Source organism: Sesamum indicum, linkage group LG3, assembly GCF_000512975.1.
Source record: "Sesamum indicum cultivar Zhongzhi No. 13 linkage group LG3, S_indicum_v1.0, whole genome shotgun sequence".
Taxonomy (NCBI): domain Eukaryota; kingdom Viridiplantae; phylum Streptophyta; class Magnoliopsida; order Lamiales; family Pedaliaceae; genus Sesamum; species Sesamum indicum.
Window position 1 is genome coordinate 5,295,617 of NC_026147.1, and position 27,812 is coordinate 5,323,428.

General features: G+C 34.3%; 3 protein-coding genes across 3 annotated transcripts in view; all 3 read left to right on the forward strand.

The window, feature by feature from the left end:
• Positions 263-4,976, forward strand: LOC105157468 (putative late blight resistance protein homolog R1B-16). Its single transcript, XM_020692913.1, has 2 exons — positions 263-628; positions 2,505-4,976. Exons 1-2 carry the CDS (start codon positions 527-529, stop codon positions 4,740-4,742), a joined length of 2,340 nt encoding a protein of 779 aa, XP_020548572.1. The 5' UTR covers positions 263-526; the 3' UTR covers positions 4,743-4,976.
• LOC105157295 (putative late blight resistance protein homolog R1A-10) lies at positions 7,112-10,435 on the forward strand. Its single transcript, XM_011073671.2, has 2 exons — positions 7,112-9,902; positions 10,168-10,435. The coding sequence occupies exon 1, from the start codon at positions 7,252-7,254 to the stop codon at positions 9,868-9,870; it is 2,619 nt and encodes an 872-aa protein (XP_011071973.1). The 5' UTR covers positions 7,112-7,251; the 3' UTR covers positions 9,871-9,902; positions 10,168-10,435.
• The window catches only part of LOC105157469 (putative late blight resistance protein homolog R1B-17), a 17,840-nt gene continuing 1,524 nt past the window's right edge, over positions 11,497-27,812 (forward strand). Inside the window, exons 1-2 of the mRNA XM_011073877.2 lie at positions 11,497-12,119; positions 27,251-27,809. Of these exons, the coding sequence (XP_011072179.1) occupies positions 11,667-12,119; positions 27,251-27,809 (1,012 nt within the window). The 5' untranslated portion in view covers positions 11,497-11,666. The remainder of the gene's footprint in view (positions 12,120-27,250; positions 27,810-27,812) is intronic.

The window sequence follows — 27,812 nt, forward strand, 5'->3', positions numbered from 1 at the left end:
CATATAAGTATTTAATAATTTTTCTAAAACATAGCGGTAATACGCAATTTTCCCTAAATTATTTTAGAATATGTCTAAGATTAACTACACACATCAATTATTTTCCACTGGGTCAGAGCCTTATGGATCTTCACAGACATGTATATATACATGCGAATGACATGACTGAAAGAGAGAGAGAGAGAGAGAGAGAGAGAGAGGGAGGGAGGAAGGAGGAAATCTACAGAGAGAGAGAGAGAGAGAGAGAGAGAGGAGCTACAATGGCTATTTGATCAGCAACGCCAGAAACCAGGTGCAGAAGCTGGAGAGTGATCTCCGCCTCTTCAAAGCCTTCCTCAGTGACACCACCAAGAAGCGGCGGAAGGACGAGAGCCTGCGGGAGCTCGTCCGCCAGATACGCGACGTCGTTTATGAGGCGGAGGACATCATCGACGCCCTCGTCACGCAGGCTGCCGAGAGCAAGTCCAAGAGTTACTTCTCCGAAGCTTTCGACACGCCACTGAAGCTCCACAGCATCGTGAAAGACATGGAGAAAGTTAGCGACCAGGTCAAAGAAATCTACGGCGACAAAACCAGGTTTGACTTTTCCAGCCTCATTGTCGGAGATGGAGGGCCTGACGAATCAGAGGTAACTTTCTCTCCTTCAACGATTGCTTCATGTTCAAATCAGATTTCATACTCGAATTCATAGCAAATGCTATTATGTGATTGATTATTTTTTTAAATTATATATTAATTACATAATAAATATATTATATATATTGTCGAATTTTTTATCTACGGTCCAACTCACTATGGACTCTCATTGGATGGCAGCCCACATTGCTACCGGCCCATGACCCGTTGACCCGACCCACAAACCCGACCCATTATCTATTTAACACAAAACTCCTCTTTTTCTCCCTCTCTCCAATCGATCCGTTTTCTTCCTCTTTCTTCTCCATTTCATTCTTGTTTCTCTCAAATCCTTCTTTGTGAATCCTTTGTGAGATCATCTTCTTTGTGAAAATACTTAGTGTATTGTGTGTATTTCTTAGTGAAGCCTAAGTGATCTTTGTGGGTCTAAGTGTCTTTGTGTCTTGGTGGCTTTGTGGGTTCTTGCAACCGTGAGGGTTGCCGATTGGTAGAGCTTGGGCATTCGATTGCCGGATTTTGGCTCCTGAACCATTTATCTTATTGCTTTCATATTGTATTGTTGATTTGTTTATTGTATAAGGGCTTTACAAACCCATCCTTATTTCTGTAATTGTCGATCCTTTTGGGGCTCATCATTTGGGGATTAATTCCCAACACATATAACTTATTTAATTAATTCAATTTTGATCAAACTCCATTAAATTTTTTGCTGAGGTATGCTAAGGCTGTTGGACTTTTTTATTTTCTTCTTTCTTTTCTTTTTAAATAGATACCTCTATATTGCATTTTTCTTCAACTATTTTTCCATTGAATACGATGAGGTAGAAAAAATTTAGAGCTTAAGAGGAAAATCTAAGTAGATAGATAAATTAACTATCATTTAATTTAAATACAACAATTATATATTGAGAAAATTGAGTACGTAACATTACTAAATAGAAGAAATAAGCATCTATCATCTCATATTAGTATATGAAATTACACGAGTTGGTCATATATTGTGCATTAAATGCATTTATATACTTAGATCATGTTTACTTTGATGTATATGTATGTAAAAGAAAATTAATATAAATTAATACAGGTTTACTTTGTTGTATGGGGTTCGGTATAAAATTAAAGTCATATACTAATTATTGTTGTCTATTAATTTTGTAAACAATGGCTCAAATGTAATTTTCCTACCAAAAGCATGTGAATACATCAAAATAAACACTTGATAAAATTTATCTTATTTCGATAATAATATAAGTAAAAACCTGACTAATTATGTAGAGTTTTTTTTTTTATTTTTATTTAGTAAAAGATAATCCAATCTTCATTTAATAGGATTCTCTAAGTAAACAGAAGCTTAATAACATACTTCTTGAGAAAGTTTTTTTCGAGTGTGTCTGTTAAAAAAAATTAAATAAATTGAGTAATAATTCATTTCAATTTTTATGCTTTGGGTCATTGTTTTTCTCTAGTGATTAATCTAATGTGTATTTGGGTTTTTTTTTTTTTGTTTGCTAGTGATTAACTTGATGTGAGAATTAAATTAGGGGGAAAATGCAAACAACCTTTTTGTAATACTGCAAATGAGTAAATTACCCTTTTATAAAAATATAAATAGTGTTGTGCCTCCCTGTAATTTTTAAAATACAACAATTTAACCCTCTGATTTTTAAAATGAAGCAATTTACTTCCTTATACATGAAGGTGAATTGCTTCATTTTAAAAATTATAAAGGATAAATTACTATATTTTTTTTCATAGGGTGGTAATATATTCATTTTCAGTATCAGATGGACATAAATTGTTGTCACCCATTAAATTAGTACTTAATATCTACTAAATCTTTAAAACTTTTCAATTCTACCATTTTACAGTTAATCACACAGCCTCCCTTGCAAAGACGAGGGAAAGTGGTGGGTTTTGAAGATGAAGCAAAAAAATTAGTTGGTTGTCTCTTTGAAGAAACTCAGCAGCTTGATGTCATCTCCATCATCGGTATGCCTGGCCTTGGCAAGACAACATTGGCAGAGAAAATTTTTACTAATTCAGTAATCCAGTATGAATTTCCCAGACGCATATGGGTTTCTGTCTCTCAAGAGTTCACAAGAAAAGATATATTTCTTACAATTCTAAGAGAGTTCACCAGGCTTGATGAGGACATGTATCACAAAAGTGATCAAGAGTTAGCCGAACTAGTTTCGTCTTATCTAGAGAAGGATAAATTCTTTCTTGTCATGGACGATGTGTGGACAGGTAAGGATTGGGAGAAACTCCAAATTGCTTTACCAAAGAGGAATAAGATGGGTAAAGTCTTGATTACTAGTCGGCATGAAGAAGTGGGTTGGTCTGCAAATAGAGATAGACGACCCCACAGGTTGCGTTTCCTGACTGAAGAGGAGAGTTGGTTGTTGCTCCAGATGGAGGTTTTCGGAGAGTTGGAGTGCCCTTCTGAATTGGAAGGTCTAGGAAAACGAACCGCACATCAATGTGCTGGGTTGCCACTTGCAATTGTGGTCGTAGGAGGCATTCTTTCCAAAAAGTTTTGGGTATCAAATGACATGGCTGCAAATAGAAATGCATGGAGAAAGATGTCTGAGAATGTGAGTACGTATCTCAGTGAGGACCCTGGGAGACGCATGGAAAAACTTATAGCATTGAGTTATGATGAATTGCCTTATCACCTAAGAGCATGCTTTCTCTATTTGGGAATATTCCCTGAGGACTTTGAGATCCCAGTTCGGGAATTAATCCGCATGTGGATCGCAGAAGGATTCATACAACAAAAGTCTGGTTTTACCTTGGAAGAAATAGCAGAAAACTACTTGGAGGATCTGGTTAATAGGAATTTAGTAAGGGCTGATAAGAGGACAGTTGATGGTAGAGTTAAAACATGTCGCATTCATGACATGCTACGTGATTTTTGCATAAGAGAAGCTGGAATAGAGAGGGAAAATTTTCTCCAAGAAATGAAAAGCTCTGGTGATGGATTTGAACCTTCGATCGTTGAAGTAAAAAAATTTCGTCGTGTTTGTGCCCACTCCAATTTCCTTAGTTTCATCACGTCCAATCCTTATGGTCCACGAACCCGGTCTTTGTGTTGCTTCTCCAAGGAAGAAATAACCTTGTCGCCTGAAAATGTTTCTTCCATACCTAAAGCTTTCAAGTTGCTCAGGGTTTTAGCTGTCACCCCTGTCGTGTTCACCAGATTTCCTCTTGATTTGACCCAATTGATTCATTTGAAGTATATTGCTCTTTCCAGTACTTTCAAGGTCCTTCCAGAAGTCCTAACCAAGCTCTGGAACTTGCAAACTCTCATCATTCACACCACATCACGTGCTCTCAAAGTCAAAGCAGATATTTGGCAGATGATTCAATTGAGATATCTAAAGACCAATGCGTCCATTACTTTGGCCTTCGAGACAACAGGCAAAGGAGGAGCTGAGAAACTCCAAACATTTTATAATTTATCACCAGAAAGTTGTACGGAAAACTTCTGTAAGAAAGCTCGCTACCTAAAGGAATTGGGCATTAGGGGTAGATTGGCTTTGCTTCTGGATGCCAAGGGAAGTCGATATAGTCCTTTTGACTTTGTGGAGATGATGCAACATCTTGAAAATCTAAAGCTTATCAACGATTTGTCTTTGAGTCCACCTTCAGAATGGCAGCTAAAAATTCCTCCTCCTTTCAAGTTCCCACCTAAGCTAAGATTCCTGACACTATCATTTACTTATTTCGAGTGGAGTAACATGTCTGTTTTGGGGTTGTTGGAGAACCTTGAGGTGCTCAAACTAAAAGATAATGCATTTGTGGGGAAGTCTTGGGAGACAACTGATGGTGGGTTTCGGCGTCTTGAAGTCTTGCAAATAGGATATACAGATCTAGTTTATTGGGTGGCTTCAGCCCATCACTTCCCCAGACTTAGGTGCCTTGAGCTACGCAACTGTGAGGAACTTGAAGAAGTTCCATTTGGGCTGGCCGAGATACCAAGCCTCGAGATAATGCACTTGCACCGTTCCACCAAATCTGCAGTTGATTCTGCTAAGAAAATTCAACAGGCAAAACAACAGAAAAAAGAGGGCTTCTCCCTTTCCATTTTTCCTCCAGATCTTTGATTTCATGAAGCTAAACAGTTGCAGCATGATCATGAATAAGTACTTTTGTACATGCTTGAGATCAGCTATTATTTCACTCGTCATATATATGGTTTCTGCGTCTTGTTTGTCTTAATTCATCACTTGTTTTAGATTATGTCTCATTGTCTGAATAATTTCTTACCCCAATAGAAGAAAATTGTGATATGCATTTATAATAATCACAGCAAAATTACATTTTCTTATGTCCTATAACTTTTGGAGGATGGCTTTTTCAGGACATCCGGATATTGTGCTTGCAAATTAATTAGTCTAACTATTATATTTTCAATTTTTGTGCAATTTTCATCCATTGCCCAACGAAAAAAAAGCTAATTTCTTCAAAACTTGATCATGCAAGGTTCATGTGACCAAAAATTGGAGAATTTTCAATTTTAGAGGGAAGAAATTTCATGTTTTATGACTGATCAATCTACCTCCATGTATTACAGGAATAGGTAAACAACCCTCTTGTGATTTTTTTTTTTTAATTTTCATCCTGTAACTTATTTGGTTCTGATTTTCGTAATTTAATCCTATGATTTTTAAAATTTGACAATTTTAGTTCTTTTTGCCTAAAAAATGCATTTGTCGGGCATTACCTTGACAATTGAGGCTTTCTGTCTAGATGGGATCAAAATTGTCACTCCCATATGTTGAAGCATTCTTCCCTAAATAACTTGTATTCTTTTTTCCTGAAAATTTCATAATCTTTTAATTCTCATAGTTAAAATAAATTAATAACATCAACAATTGGAAATTTGAAGTCTTAAAAATATACTTTTCAAACTTCGAAAATGTTATGCCCCCAACATGGGATTTGGGCAGGATTGTGCTAAATAAGTAGACTATAAAAATATTATTTCTTATTAAACATTCACCTGTTTTTTACTCCATTTAGAGAAATAAATGAATAAAGTTCATATTTTAAAAACATAGATCTATAAAAATATAACTTCAAGCACCACAGCGTGCCCCAGCATAGGGTGTACTCAGAGCAGGCTAAGCAAATAGATCAAAGAAACTTGTATTTTTTTTTTGCTGAAAATTTCATTATTTTTTACTCTTTGTATAAAAAATAAATTAGTAATTTCTTTTAATGAAGAAATTAAAGCCTTAAAAATATATTTTTTAAGCTACTTAAATCAACATGCCCCCAGCAAGGGGTTTGGGGAGAGTAGTGTCCAAAAAGTAAACTATAAAGATATTATTTTTTACTCTCTTTGGGCTCCGTTTATTTTGGATATTCAACTAATGGGTGATAGGATTGACCTTAATTAATTAATTATAAAAAAATTAAGATTAATTATATTAATTATAAAAAAAAATATTTTTTAAGCGGATAAATTTTTTTGTAATTTTTCAAATATTTTCATCCACCTCATCCGATTTTTAATAATTTTTTGATTCTTTAAGAATATTTAAAAATATAGCAAGGAAAAAATTAATAATTCCAAACTTTCATCTAAAAATTATATAATTTTATCAAATACAAAAAAATATTATTGATTTCTCAACAACGAGCAAGTATTTATAATTATGTTAAATATCAAATGAGCTCCGTGAATGTACCGTATATTTGCTTTCATCTCAATCCCTCGGCGCGGTCAATATGTATTTTGTTAGTTCATATTAGAGGGTGGAAGATGCCACTGTTAATATATAAAATTAGCAACTTGCCACTAATTTTTAATTCAATGTCCCATTAAACCAAGTACAAATAAATAACTGCAAGTTGCCTACTACCATATATTTAAACATGGCAGCCCTGTCGTCTGCATTAGCTATCAGATTAAGAAAGCTTAAATGTATTTTTGTCTCATAATTTAAGTTATTTAATTTTTTTTTATTTTTTAGAGTAATATTTTGATCTAAAATCTTTTTAATTTTTGCAATTTCAATCATTTTTTTTGTCGGAATTCACTTTTATCGTAAAAAAAATGTATGTGGAACAATTGTTCCTATTGACTCATTTTTGCTAGCATTCTTGCCCTTTAATTTTTCAAGGTAGTATTTTGGTCTCATAACTTTTAATTTTCATGATTTTAGTTATTTTTTGTCTGAATTTACCTTTCTCAAGGTGAAGTCTAATGAGAAAAAAAAGACTAAAATAATAAAATTTAAAAAAATGTTGAACCAAAACGCTACTCTATAAAATTAAAGAACAAAATTATCAAATAATTTAAATTATGGGACCAAAAATACATTTAATCCAATTCAAAAAACTGCACTGAGTTACCTTTCACACATTTTGACTTGCAATAGTGCTTTTTATCGTGTTTAGTGAACCAAACCCAACCTTTTCTATATATTTTCTGTCTTTTTTTTTTTTTTTGGTCTTTATGAGTCCCATTCTGTTTTAATTACAGCGCTAAAGAGAGGAATGTGCTCATCTAACAAGAGAGGAAACCCTGAGTTTAGACTGTCACTGAGAAAAGAAAACCTTACAAATTAGTGAACCATTTGGTGCAAGTGTGAGGATTGATCAGAGATGGCTTATGCAGCTGTAGTTTCTCTATTGCAGATCCTAGAGCAGGTTCTGATTTCTGATCAGCTTCCAATTCGTTATCCAAAGTCACAAATTGAATTTCTCATACGCAAGATCCATTTCTTTCAAGACATCCTGGAAAGGAACTTTCCTGCCCAAAGCAGCGACCAAAGTGCAGTAAATGATTTGGAAGCGCAAATCAGAGATGCAATACATAAGGCCGAAGACATCATTGAATCCCACATGTCGAAGTTCCTCACATCTGAAAGCGGAAGCTCAAGCTGCGAGATCTTCTCCAGGGACCTGGAGAATTTGTTGCAAGAATTGGATTCTCTTGTGGAGATGGCAGCAAATACGACAGGCCATCTTACTGAAATAAGTGGCTTGACGCCTATTGCTTCATCAAGATCTGCTCCCTCTCTTGGTAGAAAGTTTGTGGGACTCAAGGATGACTTTTTGCAACTGAAGGATCAACTTATTGGAGAATCATCAAGAATCAAGGTTGTCGCGGTGGTGGGGATGGCCGGTATCGGTAAAACTACTCTGGTTAAGCAAGTCTATGACGATCCATCTATTGGACAGATTTTCCATTACCGGGCATGGGCCATAATGGCTCCAAACTACAGTAAACGAGATATCCTTCTTGCCCTTTTAAGGTCTGTGGATCGCGATGATTCAAAGTTTTATGGAGAGGCCACCGATGGCCAATTGACGGAGACGATATATAAGAACTTGAAGGGCAGGAGATATCTCATTGTGTTGGATGACTTATGCGTTTTTAGGGCGTGGGATGATCTAAAAACTTTGTTTCCAGATGATGGCAATGGAAGCCGAGTCATGCTGACAACTAGGCTGCGAAATGTGGCTCTTTACGCAGCTGGAAGCACCAGAAACATTCATTATATCCGCTTCTTGAGCAAAGATGAAAGCTGGGAACTGCTCCGTGATATTGTTTTTGCTGGAAAATCATGCTCTTATGAACTCGAGAAGATTGGAAAGGAAATTGCCGAGAATTGCCAAGGACTTCCCCTGACGATTGTCTTCATTGGTGACATCCTCTCACGTGCTGCCAAGTCGGTGGAGTACTGGAGGAAAGTAGCAGATAGCCAAACTTCATATGCGACTGATGGAGACGATATCGGCCTGTCGTCAGTAATGCAATTTTTGAATGATGAGCACTTGCCTCAACATTTGAAAGCATGCTTTCTATATATGGGAGCATTCCCACTAAGTTATGAGATCCCTGTCTCAAAGCTCATCAAACTATGGGTTTCTGAAGGATTTCTTAAACCGATGAGGTCAAAAACCTTGGAAAAGGTGGCTGAGGAGTGCTTGGAAGAGCTTGTTGACAGAAGTCTCGTGTTGGTTCACGACTCAAGGTCCACAAGTGGAATTAAAACATGTAGTGTCCATTCTGCTGTCTGGCATTTGTGCGTCAGTGCAGCTGAGAAGGACAAGTTTTTCCTTGCTATTAACAGGTATAGAAATGGAAATCCTCCACAAAGCAACGGCCGTCGCCGGCTTTGCATCCGCAAGAACATCCTTTTTGCCATCAAAGATGTATATAATTCTGTGGTCTCTGCTTCAACAGCCCGCTCTCTTCTGTGCATTGGTCCAGACCATTCACATCCATTGCGGGTTTGTATAGGATTCACATTTCTCAGAGTACTCGATGTCCTTACAATTCGTTTCTACAAATTCCCAGATGGAATACTGGAACTGGTTCTATTACGGTATCTTGCTCTCACCTGTAAAGCAGGAGATCTTCCGGCCAAAGTGTCCAAGCTCTGCAACCTCCAGTTCTTGATTGTGCGTCGTCATATGAGTATCAAATCTTCTGGAGATCCATCATATCTACCGTTTGAGATATGGAATATGAAACAATTACGGCATATCCAGTTCATGGGGGGTGACCTGCCAGATCCTTGTGGTGCTTCCCTGCCATATCTTTTAAGTCTTTCAAATGTCAGCGGTCACAGTTGCAGCAAACAAGTTTTTAAAGCAACTCCTAATCTAATGAAGTTAGGAATTCGCATTGAGTTGGCAGAGGACACTGCTACACCCTTATGTCTTCTTGATCATCTTACGCTTCTAAGTCAGCTGGAATCATTCAAATGCGTCATTGTGAATCCTACACGTGAATTTCAGGTTGTTGCTCGGCCTGATTCCGTTTCAATTTTCCCATCTACTCTTAAGAAGATAACCCTGAGCGGGTGTGGATTTCCCTGGGAAGATATGAAAATACTAGCTCAGCTGCCCAATCTTGAAGCGCTAAAATTGGGTTGCTACGCCTTTCAAGGCCCTGAGTGGGAACTGGACGAGGAGGATTTCATCCGCCTCAAATTCCTGCTTCTGGAAGACATGGACATAGCGAACTGGAGAGCCAATGGTCAGATACTACACAGGCTTGAGCGCCTAGTCGTTCGACACTGCTACAATTTGCAGGAGATCCCTTATGGTATTGATTACATCACAACACTGCAATTGGTGGAAGTAGTTGACTGCAGCCCATCAGTTGTAGATTCGGCAATGCGGATAAAAGAGATGCAAGAAGACTTGTCAAATGACGATTTTAAATTCTTGAAGGTATGTTCGTGGGATGAGAAAACCACTAAGAACTGATCGACACCTTGGCTCCAACGACAGACAATCAGGTAATCACTCGGTCCTCATTCATCTTAAACTAGACACGAAGAACTTCAGCATAAGGTGTGTCTTTCGTATGTATGCGATACTTAGCAGGTGACAGACAAATACTTGGAAAACTAAGGTAGCAAGCAAAGTTTAACATAGTACTATAGTGTAATACATATCTACATTAAGAATAAAATTACCTGCACTGGGATTGCAAATTTTATTAGGTTGTTCTATAAATCTGATATTTCGTTCTGGTTTCTGTCCTATTCTTATACGCCGCAGGAACACATAGCTATCCGGAGAGGAGTTCTTCTCAAAAAAATCAAGCTTGTTCCAATAGATCTCTTCAGCATGCGGCACTACCAATCCTGAGTGTTTCACGATGCTTTATTGTCTTTTAACATGTATAGCATTTGCAATGAGTGTCTGTCTTGGGCTAATAGTCTGTCGATAATGGGGTAGAAGATCTAGTGATTGTTGATTTGGTAATAGTTCGTATGATGAATCCGTTATTTATTGATCAATAGTTAATTTATTTATATTATCTTAATATATATTGTATTACTAAAATAAAATAACGTTGAGCGGTGTAGAGTGGTTATGTTGGTGTGCATTATGTGAAGAACAAAAAACAACAAATATTGATGAAAATGAAGTTTTCCGACTAACTTTGCAAATCTTTTAACAGTTTTAGTAAAAAAATCATAAATCATGGATCAAAAATGCAAATTTTCCTCATTTGTGGGACCAAATAAGCAATTTAGCATTGATGGTTAACGTAATTTTACCACTTGCCGTTAAAACTTAGCAGAAAAAGACTTTTAGGATTAACTTTGCAAATATTTTAATAATTTTGGGACTAAAAGAGAAAACTCATAAATTATGGGACCAAAAAAGCAAGCCCTCCTTTTTTATGGACAAAAATAAAATAATTTAGCGATATGTTTTGATTTATTTTAGTAATGTACCACTTAAAATAAAAAATTACTATTGACTTCAATATTAAAGGCTATAACTAAAAATCATATCAAATAACTATCATTAATTATGATTGAATAAAATCGATGCAAAAACTAAATTTTTACATCATAAAAAAATTATTTAGCATGGCTAAAAGCCATGATAAAAATATTTGCTATGACTTCTAACCATAGTAAATATTTTAGACACACTCGCAAAAATTACGACACTGTTTTAAATATACATACAATTGTATATAATATTTATATTCTTATAAAATTAAAATAAAAAATAACAAATATAAAATATATAACACCATGAAGAAAAAATTAAAATTTAACATTGAGATAAAATATAAAATAAGCATATCTTATATTTAAGTTATTAATATATACATACTCGATTTATTTTAGAAAATAAATACCTACCAATCTTCAATTTGAGAGAGTGAGAGAGAGTGGAATGATAAAGAAAACATTTCAATTTGATATGAATCTTGAGAACACATTGTATATTTAACTCATCTTGTGATTGAGACCCAAATACTAATTAATTCTGAGGGTTATTGCCAACCAGTCAGCATCACTATTACTGGAGATGTATGCAAGCTGATGCAGGTTAATATATAAAATTAGCAACTTGCCACTAAGTACAAGCTGAATGATGAGCACACATCGTATACTTAATTCCGTCCCCATCAACTATCTTACAGTTTTCCCCAAAAGCAGCCGTATATATGTATAGTATAAATCACACCCACCAACAATTCACCCCTTTCTTTCTCTCCAGCTTCCAATTATCTGTTCTTCACTCTCACAGACATGGAAGATACTTTTGTGCGCTTGCTGCTGGAAAACCTGAACCGGCTACGTCTCCATCAGGCCGATTTGATCTCCGACGTAAAGGATGAGATCCAAAGGCTTGAGAAGAATCTGCTTTTATTCAAAACATTCCTCAACGAGTCAACAGAAAAGCGCGAGATCCTGAAAGAAGTGATTGAGGAGATCGTAGAAGTGGTTTACAAAGCAGAGGACGCTGTCGATGTATATGTGAGCCAGGCGCTGGAGAAGGAGACTGAAAAGTACTTCAGAAGGTCGCCTCATCCGCCGGCGAAGCTTCTCGACGCCGTCGAAGAGGTTGAGTCAACAGCCCAGAGAGTTCAAGAAAAATACGAGATTGATTTTTCCAGGCTGCTCACTGAAAACGAGTTGCTAATTGGTGGAGATGCATCTGACAGTATGCCTACTCAACCACAAAACCTAGAACGAAATCAGGTAACGAGTCTATCCATCCTCCCAAACGTCGATATTTAAATGGATTATACGTATTTTCTTACTTTAATTTTTTTTAGGTAGTATTTGGATTTTTACATCCTTTTAATTTGGGTTTAATATAATTTACTTTATATTTGATATTACTAATGAGTAAATTATCCTCGTATAAAGAAAAAATTACTTTAGTTAGTTACATTTTCGTGCAATTTCAATTATAAAATATTAGTAATATACAATATATATAATGTATAATATATATTATATTAATTTATCACAAATGAAGTGGGGAAAACACTCTCTATAGTTTAGTAATTAAAATGGATTTCAAATTTTTAATGGAATAAATATAATAATTTGAGAAACTAAAAACATGTGTATACTAATTTAATTTAATTACATATATAGGGAATATATAACTTTTTATTCTTTTCTTTTTATATCAGCTTTATTTCATCGCAAAAAAAAAATATATATATAATTGGTTGGTTGTGGAAGCCGTCAAAATTAATTACTGATTTTAAAATTATAGCATTAGTAGAATCATGTCGAATCCCGAGGGAACTATAAGTTAATTTTTCAGTTCAGTTGCAGTACCAATTGGGGGTTTGAATTGAGATTAACTACTAATTAATAGAAATAAAATAGAAAGTAGAAATAAATTACTAGGAAGAAATTAGTAGAGAAGAATTCCGATCCAAGGGAGTGTATCATCCATTCGTTATGTCAATCATTGATCACAAAAAGATTAATTTCACAACCAAGCGTTCAACTTTGAAATCTATTAGGATAGCCATAAAAATGAAATTCTTGTTTTACTATTGTAATTGACTTGACTCAAACAACTAAATCAAAACTTATTATCTCACCAATTGGGCACGGTAGCATTCTATATCAATTCAACAAGAGCATGTGCATTAGTGAAAGCAGTTGAGCCTAGATCAAACAATTGAAATAATTATAATTATCTAACCTAGTTTTCTTATCCCTTCAAATAGATCATGCGAAGCGCATAATTAATTTGTTTGCTACTCATACCACTCATTCATGATAATTACGAATTATTGAACTCATGGATAGCAGTAGAACAACTAATATTTAATTGAATTGTTAGATTTATCAATAATTTTTATTCCATAAAATATAAATCAAGACAAGAAATATTCGATGAAATCATATTAAAATCAAGATTTTAAAATATAACAATTGAGTTTAACGTTTTTCTTGAATTAGAAAATAAAATTAACTACACATCATGTGTGTAAAAAATCCTAAAAAACATAACCAAAGAGAAGAAGAAATAGAGGAGATGTGGCTTAAACTAAGAGAGTAATAATAAATATGGAATTGAATGCTTGTTCTTCAGCCTTTCACATTTCTTTTATAGCACCAAAAAATATCGCCGCTTACTTTTTAACTTGCAGTCTGTAAAAGGAAACAAATCGCTACAACAAATCTTTCCAAATTATCCACCTTAGTGCAAACTAATTCGAGCACTAAATAGGGCGTGATCACGCCTTATTGAATATTCTTCTATAGGTCACTTTTTTTTAGTTCAATTGCACCATTTTTCCGCTATTTTTATCAAAATTTGTCATAACAACAACGACATTCAAAAGATAGATAATTCACAGATTTATATAATAAAATCCTTTCAAAATACTCAAAATGAACATGCACAAGAGTGTTAAATTGTGTCTTATCAATAATTAATGGAACAAAATTAAAAATATACGTGTTGAGAAAAATTAAAATGTATAAGACAGAAAGGAAAAAACTTATAATCAATGGGACCAAAATTAATTAAAATTAAAGTTATAGGATGGAAACTAGTATATTTTTTTATTTTATATATTTATTATTAAAAGTATGTATGATTTTAAAAGTTTCTTTTATTTTTTTATTTATCTAAATTAATTTTACAATAATATTATTTAGGATAATTATGTAAAATAATTTACTTTTTACTCCATAATAATTACTTTTAATATATATTATTTATTCTTTTTAACTGGTTTTCATATTATTTATATTTACTCATACTATTGTGTAATTTTTAGGTGTAACTATGGCATATATTGTGTAATTTTTTTCATTCATCTATAATATAATAGAATAAAATGTCAGTATACAAGATATAATTTTTTCAAACATATATGATTGAAATCGCTCTTTATAAAAGAAAAAAAAAAGGAAATATCATAAGGTATTTCTAAACAATCACCACATACATCCATTCTTCAAGAAAAAGAACAGAAAAAAAAATGCGGAAAATCATAAATAAACATCGTTTATATTATTATAAAAAGTGTAGTGCAAAAAGATCTTCTACAACTTTGAATTACATATTACATTTATATTAATAGATTAAAAATGTATTATGTATTGTAAAAATAGTTCTTAAGTAGGTATTCAATAAATTTTTAATAAAGATATAAGAATTGTCGATTTGGCACATATTAAAATTTAAATAAATCACAGTTGGCCAATCATTTTCAAAAGCAATAATCCCAATCAAGTAGACTACCACGTAAATTTATACTTTTGAACTTAAGATCATTTTTTAAAAAAATCATTTATAGATAATATATCGGTATTAAATAACTCAAGCAAAAAATATATAATAGATAAATGAAAGTTAAGCAGAAACTTTCTTTTATGATGTATTTTTTCTATGTGAGTTTGAAAAGCTAATGTTTATCAAATATCTAAATTAAATATTAAACGTTTGTTACTTTTGTATGTATATTTACTTTAGAAACTTATATTTTTAAAATAATAAATAAATAATTTTTAAATAAATGTTTGCCATGGTCTGATTTATGGGCAAAATATTTATTATAGTAAGTTATGACTAAAATACTTGCCTTGATTCTTAGCTATGACTAATGTTTTGGTTCGGTTATTGAATCACGGTAAATAGTCATTGTGTAATTGGGTCTAATAATTATTTATCATGATTTTTTAATTTTTGCTATGGTAATTGACCATGACAAAGATTCAAATTTCTTACAGTGGCGTCAAGTAAATCTTTATAGTGATTTATGACATCATATGATGAATTTACTTTCCTTTCTCTTTAGTTTTAGTGAAAAATTATTTATTATATGTTGTATCACCTAGAGTAGCGCAAATTCTAACCATGGTGAATCCAGATTTGGGGGCGACGGGTGGGGGTAGTGGCGAGGGTCCAATGGCTAGGAATTGGGGAGTGGGAGGTTAATTGTGTTTAATTTATTTTTTTTATAATATATTTAAAAGGACTTCAAATAATTTTGGTCCCGTAACTTGAGTGATTTCTCAATTTGGTCCCCTATTTTTTGATTTCTTATTTTAGTCCCGTATCTTTTTAAACTGTCTCATTTTTGTCCTTCAGCCAAATTAGTGACCATTTTGCCCTTGTTAAGAAAAATGAATATAGTCCATACACATGCCCTAGTTTGGCCCATCATGCTTCCAAAATAAAACTAAGCCTCCATAAATTCATACCTTGGTTTGACCGCCTTGCTTTCGGGTATTTCAAGTCCTTGCTTTTACGGACTTCTTCCAACGACACAACCGCAACTGATGGTTCACAGGTACTTGGCTCATTCAGTAACAAAACATCACAACGCTATTTCGTTTCCTACCTTAGGGCGTAAAAGGTATTTCAAAACAGAGACTTAATAATATTTTTGGATAAACAAATGGAACAGAAGCCTTTCTTTTATTGAAAAAATGTAGAAAATATTCAATAGATACTTATTCCTTCGCTGAAGGAGACAACTGTTTAGCCTCTCATAGGATAGAGGACTGGACTCGATGGGGAAACCCCCATGAACTGAAAGAAAAAATACTAGAAAGATTGAAAACACTCAGAATTATAATGTTTTGAAGAGTAGTTTTTCTGATGCCCCCTTCTGCTTCATCGCATCTTTATTTATAGGCGTCCCCAGACTTCAACCTCGGACTCCAACTTGATTTTTTTGATGACATCATTGCTTCCGACATCATCTTGTCTTTTTCGAATGATGTCACTGCGTTGGTCATTATGGTTTGTCGGCCATGTGACTTCCAACTGTCTTTCCTATTTTGCTGACTGTTGGCTTTTGTTGTTTTCTACTGACAGTCTTATTACCTCAATTTTTTACATCGTTTAACTTTTACTTCTCTTGGTAAAAATTTTTCTCTTTTCATTGTCTTTGGTCCAGTTTGGGTTTATTTTTCGTGACCCAAATCTTTGTCCCGAATAGGGGCTTTTCTTGTTTTTCACAGCAAGGGCACAGATGGTTATGCCATTGCCCAACATTCAATATGTTGCACGTCTTCATTCTTGTGGCTTCGGTTGCTGGCAGTTTATTTTCCCAAATTAACATCCTTTTTTTCTCGAATAAACTTTCAGCGAACTCAGTGTTTTTTCCTGTCATTGAATTTAACAGGAACTATCCATTCACTTTGTTTGAGAAGATTTTGAACAGATACTTGACTTTGTCCATCTCCGTGGAACAGACCCATAATCCTCAAGCTCTCCTGGTAGAGATACTGTTTTCACTAATGGCCGATACCAAGGAAGCTTCTCCTGAGGCAACTTTGTTCTTGTTGAAAGCCATTATATCTGACCTCTGCAACTTCATAAAATGGATCGCTGGATGAGACCCATTTCCTGCAGTTTCTAGAGCTACTGAAACGAATTTTATCTCCAGAAAGTTGCCTCTCTTTAAGTGGGGGTTGTTTTGTCATGAATCAAAGACCACCCGACTAATCCACTCCGAAAGTTTTCAGATCTCCGGCAACTCGGTGACATAGTATGAATTGAAACAAGAGCTCCAAAATCATACCATCTTCTGACATCCTTTGGTTTAGACCCCTTTAACATCCAGACTCTGTTATATTTTTCGGACGTTTCGATGATGGTCTTGCCTGGGTTCACTCCTTTGTGGAAAATTAATTTTTCCACATGCGCTGATAATCTTGCCATGTAGAAGAAGATATTAATTCATTAGTATTAGCTTTAGAGATGTCTGTCATTGGCCTAAGACTAATCTCTCCCTCTTTAACCCCATAGGTGCTGGGTTGACTTGAACTTACATGAGTTTGCACTTCCAGTGATTCAATTATTGTCGTTTCACCAGAGTCTGGGGATGGCCTTATGCAATCGGTACTTGAATCTGACACTACAGGTCTAGAGCCCTGTACTCTAAAGGCATATTTTGGGTCATGCTCCCTCAACTCGTGAGTCATTTCCGAAGGTGATGCCTTCTGAATTGGCTCTCGTAAGTCATTCCATAGCGAAGTGGATGCTAATAAGGAACTGCTTATTGCAACCTGGACCATGTCTAGATTAGCTCTTTGAATTTGTCCGGAAACTTGAGCATTAACTGCTAGCTATCCGAACTTTCTGTCAAGTTCCTCGAGGTTTTTCCGGAGGTGCCTGAGTCTCAACATGATGGAGTTTGCTTCAGATGCCTCCATCTCTCGTCAGAAAATCTACAAGAACATTCTCATAAGATTTTATAATGATAATATTATAACAATAATATTGGCATTCTGCTTGCCATATGATAATACGAGCTTTCTCTATTTTTTATTCTAATTTATTTTTTAAGAAAGCCTTGACATTCGTATTATCAACTTTTAAAGTAAATTCTTTAGCAAGTAAAAATAGAGGCCATTTTTTAAAAGCCTTCCAAACAGCAAAGAATTCTTTCTCGTTAATGGGCCAAGCTTTGGTTTGTTGTTCTGAGAACAACCCTCCTATATATCTACAAGGTTCTTCCCCTATAGTTGTCTTCTTCATGAGCACTGTTGCCCATCTGTAATTATTGGCGTCTGTATAGACTACCAATTCATCCTCGTCCTGTTGTATAGCAAGCTTCGGCAGGTTACTGCAAACCTGTTTCAGCTAACAAACCCTTTTTGTATGCATTTCTTCCCATTTTCACTTTGAACTCTCTATTTCTTTCAAGAGTGGTCGAAAATCCTTTCTATATATTGCAAGATCCTTAATAAAGATGCATGCAAAATTAACAACTCCCAAAAAGCTTTGCAAATGCTTCTTGTCCTTGAGTACGTCTGGAAAATTGTGGATTTTTTCCACAATATGATCCTGTAACTCAATCCCTATTTCATCAATAAGAATTCCTAGAAATTCAATTATATTGATAGCCGTAGTGGCTTTCTTTTCAGAAAGTACTAAACCTTCTTTATGGCATGCATCAGAAAATATTTCAAGATGTTTAATATGTTCCTTCATATTTTTTGATGCAATCAATATGTCGTCAATATAGACAAACATTAATTCAAAGTAATTTTTAAAAAGATTATTCATTTTTCTTAGAAATATCTGGGGTGCATTAGCTAAACTCATTGGAAGCACATTCCAGATATATTGTCCCTGTGGTGTGGAGAATGCAGTGAATTTCTTGGATTCACTCTCCATCTTAATCTTATAAAACCCAGATTTGCAATCGAATTTAGAAAATATTTTTGCTCTTTTAATGCAATCAATTAAGTGTTTTCTACTTGGAATGTAATAACCATCCAACTCTATATTTTATTAATGCTCTGATAGTTAATTACCAACCTAGATTTACCTCTATTAATCTCGCCATGGTTTCTTACCAGAAATTCAGGGTTGCTGTAGGTAGAGATTCCAGGCTCGATGAGTCCAAGACTGATATGCTCTTTGATAATCATCTACATATGTTTCTTATCTTCCATGTTCATCTGGATATGTTTGTATCAAACATACTCGTACTTGCATTCTTCCTTGAGCTTTAGAGTAGCTTCTATCTTGTTTTTATCCCACCATGCCTAGGGTTTTCACTGAAGTTCTTCTGGATGAGCCTCTTGACATTCTCAAGAGAAATTCGTTTTCCTCGCTAATATTTAGCGACTTCATTTCCAATAGTGCTTCTTTAAGGTTCATAATTTCCTCTTTGGATTCCTTATAGAAGCTATCGCTGTCTATGAGTTCTTGTTGCCTGAAAGACAAAAGAACTTTACTAAATTTCTTCTTATCCTGCATTTTTGGATGAGGTAATTTGGCATCAAAATCACCACGTTTGCTACGAAAATTTATTGGCATTATCCTGTTAAATGCCTTTTGTCTTCGCAACACATGTATCTCACTACTATAGTTAGTAGTAAAGATTAACAAATTCTTCTGATTATCCTGCATATATCTTGCAAATGTTTGAATGAAATTATTGCCTAGCAAGATATCGGCCCTTGTATCATGAAAGTAAATAGGAGGTGTTTTTACCCTAAACCAGGGCGATCCGAATGATCCTCCGATCATGATCTTGACTTCTCATATTCCCTTATTAAGTATTAGGATTTTTTTCTAAAAATCCTTTCCTGCAATAACGGGTAAGGTTTCCCTTGCTTCTTTAGGAAAAACTCTAGGTTTTACCGTGCAAATTCCTGATCCTGAATCAGTATAAGTTGCGAAATATTCTATCTTATATTGATTATACAACATATCAACAGATATGTATATAGAAAAGGGGCTCGTCATTCAATCCTTATGGTAACACCATCAAGACTGAATTCCATCCCATTATCTTTTCTTCCCCATGGTTTATGATCAAGTCATACTCCCATTTTCTTGTCTTGCAACTAAAATTTCATGGCCTGCTATTTCAAACATGCCTTCATATTTTCCAACAATAGGTTGCTGCAAATGATATAAGTCATCATAATGAAAAAAATTCTCTTTCTTAGTGATGTCAAATATAACTTGTATTTCTTTCCATCATTCAGAGCATCTAAGTTTTATGTTATCTACCCTAATCTCTTGAGGGGTTAAAGTTTTTAATAACTCTTTCTCCTTTCCTTTATAGCCTGTAATCCTATCTTCCGAAAAGGACATTCGATTACTAAACTCATTTCTAGAGCTAAGTGTTCTATCTAAAATTAGGTGATCTTTTATGATGATATCAACACCACTTATTCTAGGTATCCTAATAGGATCTGGTGTTATGACTTTGGCGAATTTCTTGAAATTGTAGGAATCTCAATGTACTCTTTCCTAAGAAATAAATCTGAGTGATGCGTGTGGGAAAGGGCATAAGCTATTGCATAGGTTATAAAATATGGTTTATTACCTTCTTTCATTAGATCTTTTCTTTTGAAATCTTGATGAAGGGTTAAGACTCTACTGAAATCTTGGCCTGCTAGGTTGTATGCAATCCTAGGATGAATGTCAAATATTATTTTTTCTGCAAACAAATTATCTATCATTGTTTCAAGACAACCATCTCTTAAGTTATTGATTCTTCTATCCATTATTGATAAATGTATTTTTGAATTAATTCCTTCCTTAAAAATCGCTTTTATTACTACTTCAATAGTTCCTATGTGGATCTATTTCATATTAACAACTACTTCTTCTCTAAGCTTACTCAATTATTCAAGAATTTCTTCTTTAGGAATTAATTGCATCTCCATCATATTACCAGTAAGTTCCATTAGTATAGCAAACTCACTTGAACTTACTTTGTAAATTATGTGATGCTTTCTTTGGTTCAGTCCTATCTGGTTCAAGATTTTCCCTAATTCCTTCAATCCTAAAACCATCATATGGGCTGAGGTTGGAATCTTGTCGCGTGATTCTTTTCATGGTTTTGTTTGACACCGTCATTCTGGAAAAGAATCCTGATAGGATCTCGAAGGTTTGAAGCCTATCATTCCTCGTTGTAGTTATTCTGATTCGGTTGAAAGATCCTTCCGAATCCGTCTCTATTTCCTCCTCAAAGACGCTTTCGTCTGAAGGAAGATCTTCAAATTGGTAGATGGGTAACAAATCGCCATAGTAAACTGCATCTAGGATGTCATCCGTGGCTTCAAATTTTCTCAATTCACCACATTTCTGCAGGCAGTCGGGAGATATATATCCTTTTGCCCCGCAAGTCCAGCAATTACAGTTTTTGAAACTTTCATTGGTTCGGGTATGGGCCCGTCTGAAAGTTCTTCTTGTAGGGGTTCTTCCTGTGGATCTTGCCTCTGTTTGTCTAGATCCTTGGGATAAAATGCTTGTTGGTCTTGTTCTTTGTCCAGGCTTGTATGTTCTGGCTTTGGACTTGGACCACCATGATTTTCTCTGGGAAAAGGTTCTTTTGGAACTCCTAGGTAGGAATCACTGTTCTGCTTCCTCCTTTTCCTTGGCTCACTTGATTCTCCTATAATAGTTCGAAAATCATTGTTATAACAATAGAGAGGGGTTCGTTTGGTTTTACCTCTCACTATTTTCATATTCTTCTGGATGGATGCTTGATAATACCAATCCTTCAGTTTGTCTTTAAGGAAAGACATTCCTCATGCCACTAAATCTAGCTGTTCTTCAGGTACTTTGTATGACTGGATCAACATTTCCCTCCATGGACTGCATATCTTTGCAAAGAACATTGGAGCTGCTACTTCCGTTGCTACTCCACTCTGGAAGAAATACTTGCGAAACCAATAAATGTATTCATCTACTGCGCAAATACTCCTAAGTTCAAGGCTGAAGAGAGCCTGTGCATTTCTCTAGCCTTTTCTGATCTACTTCCTTCGAAGTATCCATATCCGATAAAGTGTATCTTAATAAACCTTTCTAGCCAGTCTGCTATCACGCCTTTCGAATCTCTAGCAAAGATACTGGCTTTGGTATCTTCTAGGGTATTATCCCATTTGATCTTCACAGATCCCTCGAAGCTCAACTCCACAAGTTTTATGAAATTTTTCTTGTCGAGCTCTAGGGTAGTTGCTGTTATCTTGATTGTTGCAATTCATCCGTCTCTCAATTTCTCGGTATTTCAAAAATCGAGAATATCCAGGTTTCGTATAGCACCATATGGATGTAAGGGCTGGAGCATGGTCCTCGCCCAAGGTGTATTCTCCGGCACTCATTTTGGATTTCTTCCTGGATTTTCATTTAGCCTAGTCCCCACAAACGTTGGAGTAGCATTAGTGTGGAAATCCACATTTTCTTTCATCGGTTGATCATGTGGAGGATCATTAGAACATGTACTTCCTTCCGGCGGTGGTAGTGCTGGAGTGATTTCATTTGTCTGGATATTGACTAAATCCACAATCCTGAGTTAGGAAAAGGATTCTGTCAATTCTTGTAGATATGATAGATCCGCTCTTATTACCTCCATTATTTTATAGATCTGATAGATGCTTATCTTCTCTAGACTTTGGCTTTAGAATCTCCATGGCCTTCCCCTTCTAGTGTAGAAGAGGTACTGTTCCAAGGGCGTCCCTGAAACTCGCTTCTGTCTGGATCTAGATGTCTCAGGGCTCTCCCTTTGGTTTCTCTTCAAATCTGTAATTTCTGCCTTTAGATCTGTAAGACCCTTGTGTAGATCGGAAAGGATCTTAAGGACCTCGTCCAACTTTTGGTTCAAGGATTCTATTTTCATAGGTGTATGGATTAACCTATGTCCATAATCTTGAACCGTCTTTTGGACCTCCCTCAGATTTTGAGAGATCTTTGATGTATCCGGCTTGAGTTCTTTCCAATTACTCATAATTTTTAGAATTGAAATTATGTAGGAATTTATCCGTTCTGCTTCTCCTGGCTGGGATTCTACCATAGACTTCAGTGAAGTGTAGACGTCTCACTGCATTTCCTGGAAGTACTTGTCGAACTTCAAAATTCTTAGCCATTCTTGTTCTTCTTCTTGCGTGAGAAGTTTTGGATCAATCCTCTTGGGACCGTTGTCACACTTGTAAAGAATTTCCATGAGAAATTCTCTCCTTTGTATTTTCAGAATTTGGAAATATTCCCTGTTTTCAGAGTAACTCGAACTTTTGTTCGGTTCCATTTTCACTCAAAATGTCTCCTCAATTAGTGGATAAATAATATTAAAATATAATATAATCATATATTTCTTCAATAAACCTAGGCTCTGATACCATTTTAGGCGAGCATGTGCGAACATATGCAAAGAAATGCAAGAATAGTGAAAATGGACTAAAATTTACACTTGAAAGTAGTTCAGGGCTAAAATGGTCCAGAATTTAGCCCAGATCCGCTTAGATTCTGTCAGAGGACCAAAATTGAGTGGTTTTGAAAAGTTACGGGACTAAAATGAAATCGCAAAACTTAAGGGACAAAAACGAGAAATGGCCAAAGTTAGGGGACTATTTTTGTCTTTAATCCTATTTAAAATTAGTATAATTTGAACCCTTAACTTTTTTTATAAATTTAAGATTCAATTGTTAAAATTGATTAATTAGATATAATAATTCTCGTCTAATCAATACAAATTCAGTGGTTATTCAATAAGAAATATATATAATAAGTGAGAGTATAATAATTATTTATAAAGAAGTTAAATAGATAAAAAAAATTAACGGACTTTTTAAAACACGCCGTGTTTTATGCATTTAATCCCCTTATTTATTCTGTGCAATTTCAATGTGTTGACCTGAGTTTGATCACATGCTGCACATGTGACTAAAAATTTAAGAATTTTGCAATTCTGAAGGAAATTATGAATGCTTCTTGCACACAAGGATTTGAAAGTTCTGCTCATTAAACTTATAGGACTAAAATAGACACAAGGATTTGAAAGTTTTACTAAATATTACTATAAGTATAAAATATTACACAATTTTATTTTTTATATGTATGTTAAATAAGTAAATAATTAATAAGTATTTATTAAAAAACTTAATTATATGTAAACATTAAAAATATGTATTATCAATTTGTAATTATAATCAATTTTGATTTAGAATTGGCCATTTAAGGCCATATGCATATCCCATGGTCTTGTCCCTTTAATGACTACAGTTGCAATGATACCGTATTTATGGACCTTCTTTGAACCATAGCTGCAAGACCAATCCACCAATTAAAATGCAGAGTCGAATATAATTTTCTCTAATACTAATAGAGATAAATGTATATTTATTTTTGAAAGTTAAATTGTGTGGTTTTGGTCCTCTAATTTTTCAAGGTAGCTGTGGACAGTCATTTTTTTGGTCGGAGTTTACTCTTTTCGTTGAAAAAATAAATGTGCATTTCACATGACCTTTTAAAATTAGGGCTACTATTCTTATTTGGATCATTTTTGTTAATATTTTTATCTTTTAACTTTTTAGGATAGCCAGAGTTCACCTTTCTCGATACTGAAAATATTCTACAACGAAAAAAATGATTGAAATTATGTAAAATACAAAGACACAAGACCAAAATGTTATCCTAAAAGTTAAAAAACGAAAACGCCAAATAATCTATTTTACAGGACAAAAAGTTGCATTTAAGCCAATTCCCATATTATCCATAGAGATATTGTTGAGAATATATGATTATTGGAAAGGTCTTGATGCACGATTTCTCTATCCTTAAAGTGAAATTTGTCCCCATTATATGGTTGCTGCCGAATTAAACAAATTTACTTTTATGATACTATAAAACCAACCCAAGCTTGTCGAATAGCAATTTCGGAAGCCTCCTTTCAAGAACAATTCGAAAAGCTAAAATATAAAGTGAAAAAACTTATGAATATGAAGTATATATTCTGGCACTTAATTTTATCTATATATTGATATTTAAATGCGTTTTTAGAAAATATGCATCCATTCAATTCACATTTCTACAATACAAAAGTTGCAACCTTTCAGAAAAAAATACCTTTTTCAATTAGATGCTTTTAAAAAACAACTTTTGGAGTTGCAACTTTAAGTTTTTACATTTTGAGACAAGTCATCTTATTTCAGCAAAGTACTTTTTGTTATTTGCAACTTCTTATAAAAAAATAAAATAATTAAAAAACATAATTTTCAAAAATAAAATAAAATACAATATTATTTTGAAGATAAACGTGCATGTGCCACATGGTCAGTGTTAAGTGAATTTATATATTAAATAATATATATATATAAATTCCCTCATTTCTTAATTATTCTCTTCATTTTTCATTTTAAATTTTTAATTGAAAATAATTTGTCATGTGGAACATGAAATTTATATGTGCAAGCTATCCAACAGATATAATGAACAAATAATTTGTATGTGGATATCAACATCATTAAGCTCATCTATGAAAAGTTTGAACAAAAAAAAGTAAATTATATATATATATATATATATATATTTGGGTTTAATGCGATTTACCTCATGTTATATTGCAAACAAGTAGATTATCCACCTATAAAAAAAATAGCAATTTACCCCCTATCTGGAGTAGGGATGGGCATCGGGTCGGTAATGAAAATTCAGGTACATCAGGCCGGATACCAGAATTTTCGGGTAGCTAAAATAGCTATCCGGTCCCAACACGTTTTTCATCGGGTACTTGATTTCGGGAATCCGAATTTATTAATTTTTTTTAAACAATAATAATTAAAATAAAAGGCTTTGCCTCTAACTGCATTCATTGAGAGGCAATTTACCCCATTTTGTTAAATAAAATGAAGCAATTTAAGTCCCAGTCAAGGGAGGTAAATTGTTTTATTTTAAAAAGGCAAAATATCACTTTTAGTCCCACTAGATAGGACCCTTTTCACTTGCAGTCCCACGCTTTACGTGTTCAACACTTTTAGTCCCAAAATCCTATTCTTTTAACAGAAATGGTCCTATTCCGTTAACACTAACGGAAACGGCACGTGACTTGATATCACTTTTGGTCCCACTAGATAGGGCCCTTCTCACTTGCAATCCCACGCTTTAAGTGTTCAACACCTTTAGTCTCAAAATTCTATTTTGTAATAGAAATGGTCCTATTCCGTTAACAACTAATGAAAAACGGTACGTGACACGTAACGTGCCGTTAGTCAACTAGCAGCTAGCGAAAAAAACAGAAGACCATGCTTGTATTTAGTTTTTGGAGTGAAAAAAAGGCGCCAAAAAAATATTTTTTGCTATTTATATATGTAAATAACCCACAAAAATCACACAATATTTTTATCTTTTTTTCATCACTTAATCTTGAGAGCAATAGGCTAAAAGATATCACAAACATCTCAAAATACTTCCAATATTGTGTTATGTTTTAAAGAATAAAATATTGCAAGGTATTGTAGGACTTTTGAGGGATGTTTTGGCACATTTTGGGTTTCTAAAGTAGTAGTATTTGGCAGATTTTAAGCATGCAAAGTTGCACTTTACAACACATTTCATTAATGATCAAAATCAGTGAATTTCAGTATATTTTTCATTTTTTTGCAATTTAGTGCTTTTGTGCAATTTTAATTTTCGTTTTTATTGCTTTCAAGATTTATGCTTACACATTTAAACACAACATAAACTATAATTACTTGCAAAAAAGGTATATCCCATTAGTCCTTTTACACATAATTCACCATTACTAAAAGGTCATCTAGTAATATATAAGAACATTCTTTTACACATAATTCACCATTACAATAGCATTCAATATTTGAAGTATTTTGAGATGTTTGTGACATCTTTTGGTGTTTGTGGGTTATTTACATATATAAATAACAAAAAATAAAAAAAAAAATTGGCACCTTTTTTTCCCTCCAAAAATTGAACACAAGCCTGGTCTTTGTTTTTTTCGCCAGCTGCCAGTTGACTAACGGCACGTGACAAGTCACATGTCGTTTCCGTTAGTTGTTAATGGAACAGGACTATTTTTGTTAAAAAAATAGGATTTTGGGACTAAAGGTATTGAACATGTAAAGCGTGGGACTACAAGTGAGAAGGACCCGATCTAGTGGGATCAAAAGTGATATTTTGACCCAGTTGACTAGTTACGTGCCGTTTCCGTTAGTTGTTAACGGAATAGGACCATTTTTGTTAAAAAAATAAGGTTATGGAACTAAAAGTGTTGAACACGTAAAGCGTGGGACTGCAAGTGAGAAGGGCCCTATCTAGTGGGACCAAAAGTGATATTTTGCCTTTAAAAAATACAAAGGGGTAAATTTCTGCATTTTAAAAAACATAAAGAGGTAAATTACTAATATTTTTTTTATAAGGAGATAATTTACTCATTTACAACGTCATAGGAGAGTTGTTTGCATTTTTCCCATATATATTTTATGATTACTAGTTGTAACTATATACAGATTAGTAAAATGCTAAGTTCTTTGAAGGGAAAAAGGAAAGGAATCCGTCAGATTTTGGTGTTTTCTCTTAATAACCTCATTGATGTCTATTTGTTCTATTTTTCATAAATCAAATTATGGTTGTTTATCAGGGTTCTTCTGTGAGGAAAGACATTGTGGTGGGTCTTGACGATGTAACTGAACAAATAATAATATATTTAACTGAAGAAACGGAGATATTAGATGCCATCTCGATTGTTGGTCTACCTGGCCTTGGTAAGACAACAGTGGCAAGACAAATTTTCCGTCATCCAAGAATTGAATACGAGTTCCCCATTCGGCTATGGGTCTCCGTTTCTCAAGTGTACAGTGTAAAGGATATATTTCTTGGCATGTTGCGTGACTTGAGTTGGATAACGGAGGACATGTATGATAAGACTGAGGAAGAGATAGCACGAACACTTCATGCACGCCTAGAGAAAGAAAAGTTCTTAATTATCTTAGATGACATGTGGACTACTGAAGCATGGGATGATCTCCGACGTGCCTTTCCAATTAAGAGCAATAAGTCGAATAAAATATTGATAACCAGTCGTTTAAAAGAGGTGGGTCGAGCTATTAACCCTAAAAGGAAATGCCACATGTTGCGTTTCCTAACCCCGAAAGAAAGCTGGTCGCTATTAACATATTTGGTATTTGGATATCGCGATTGCC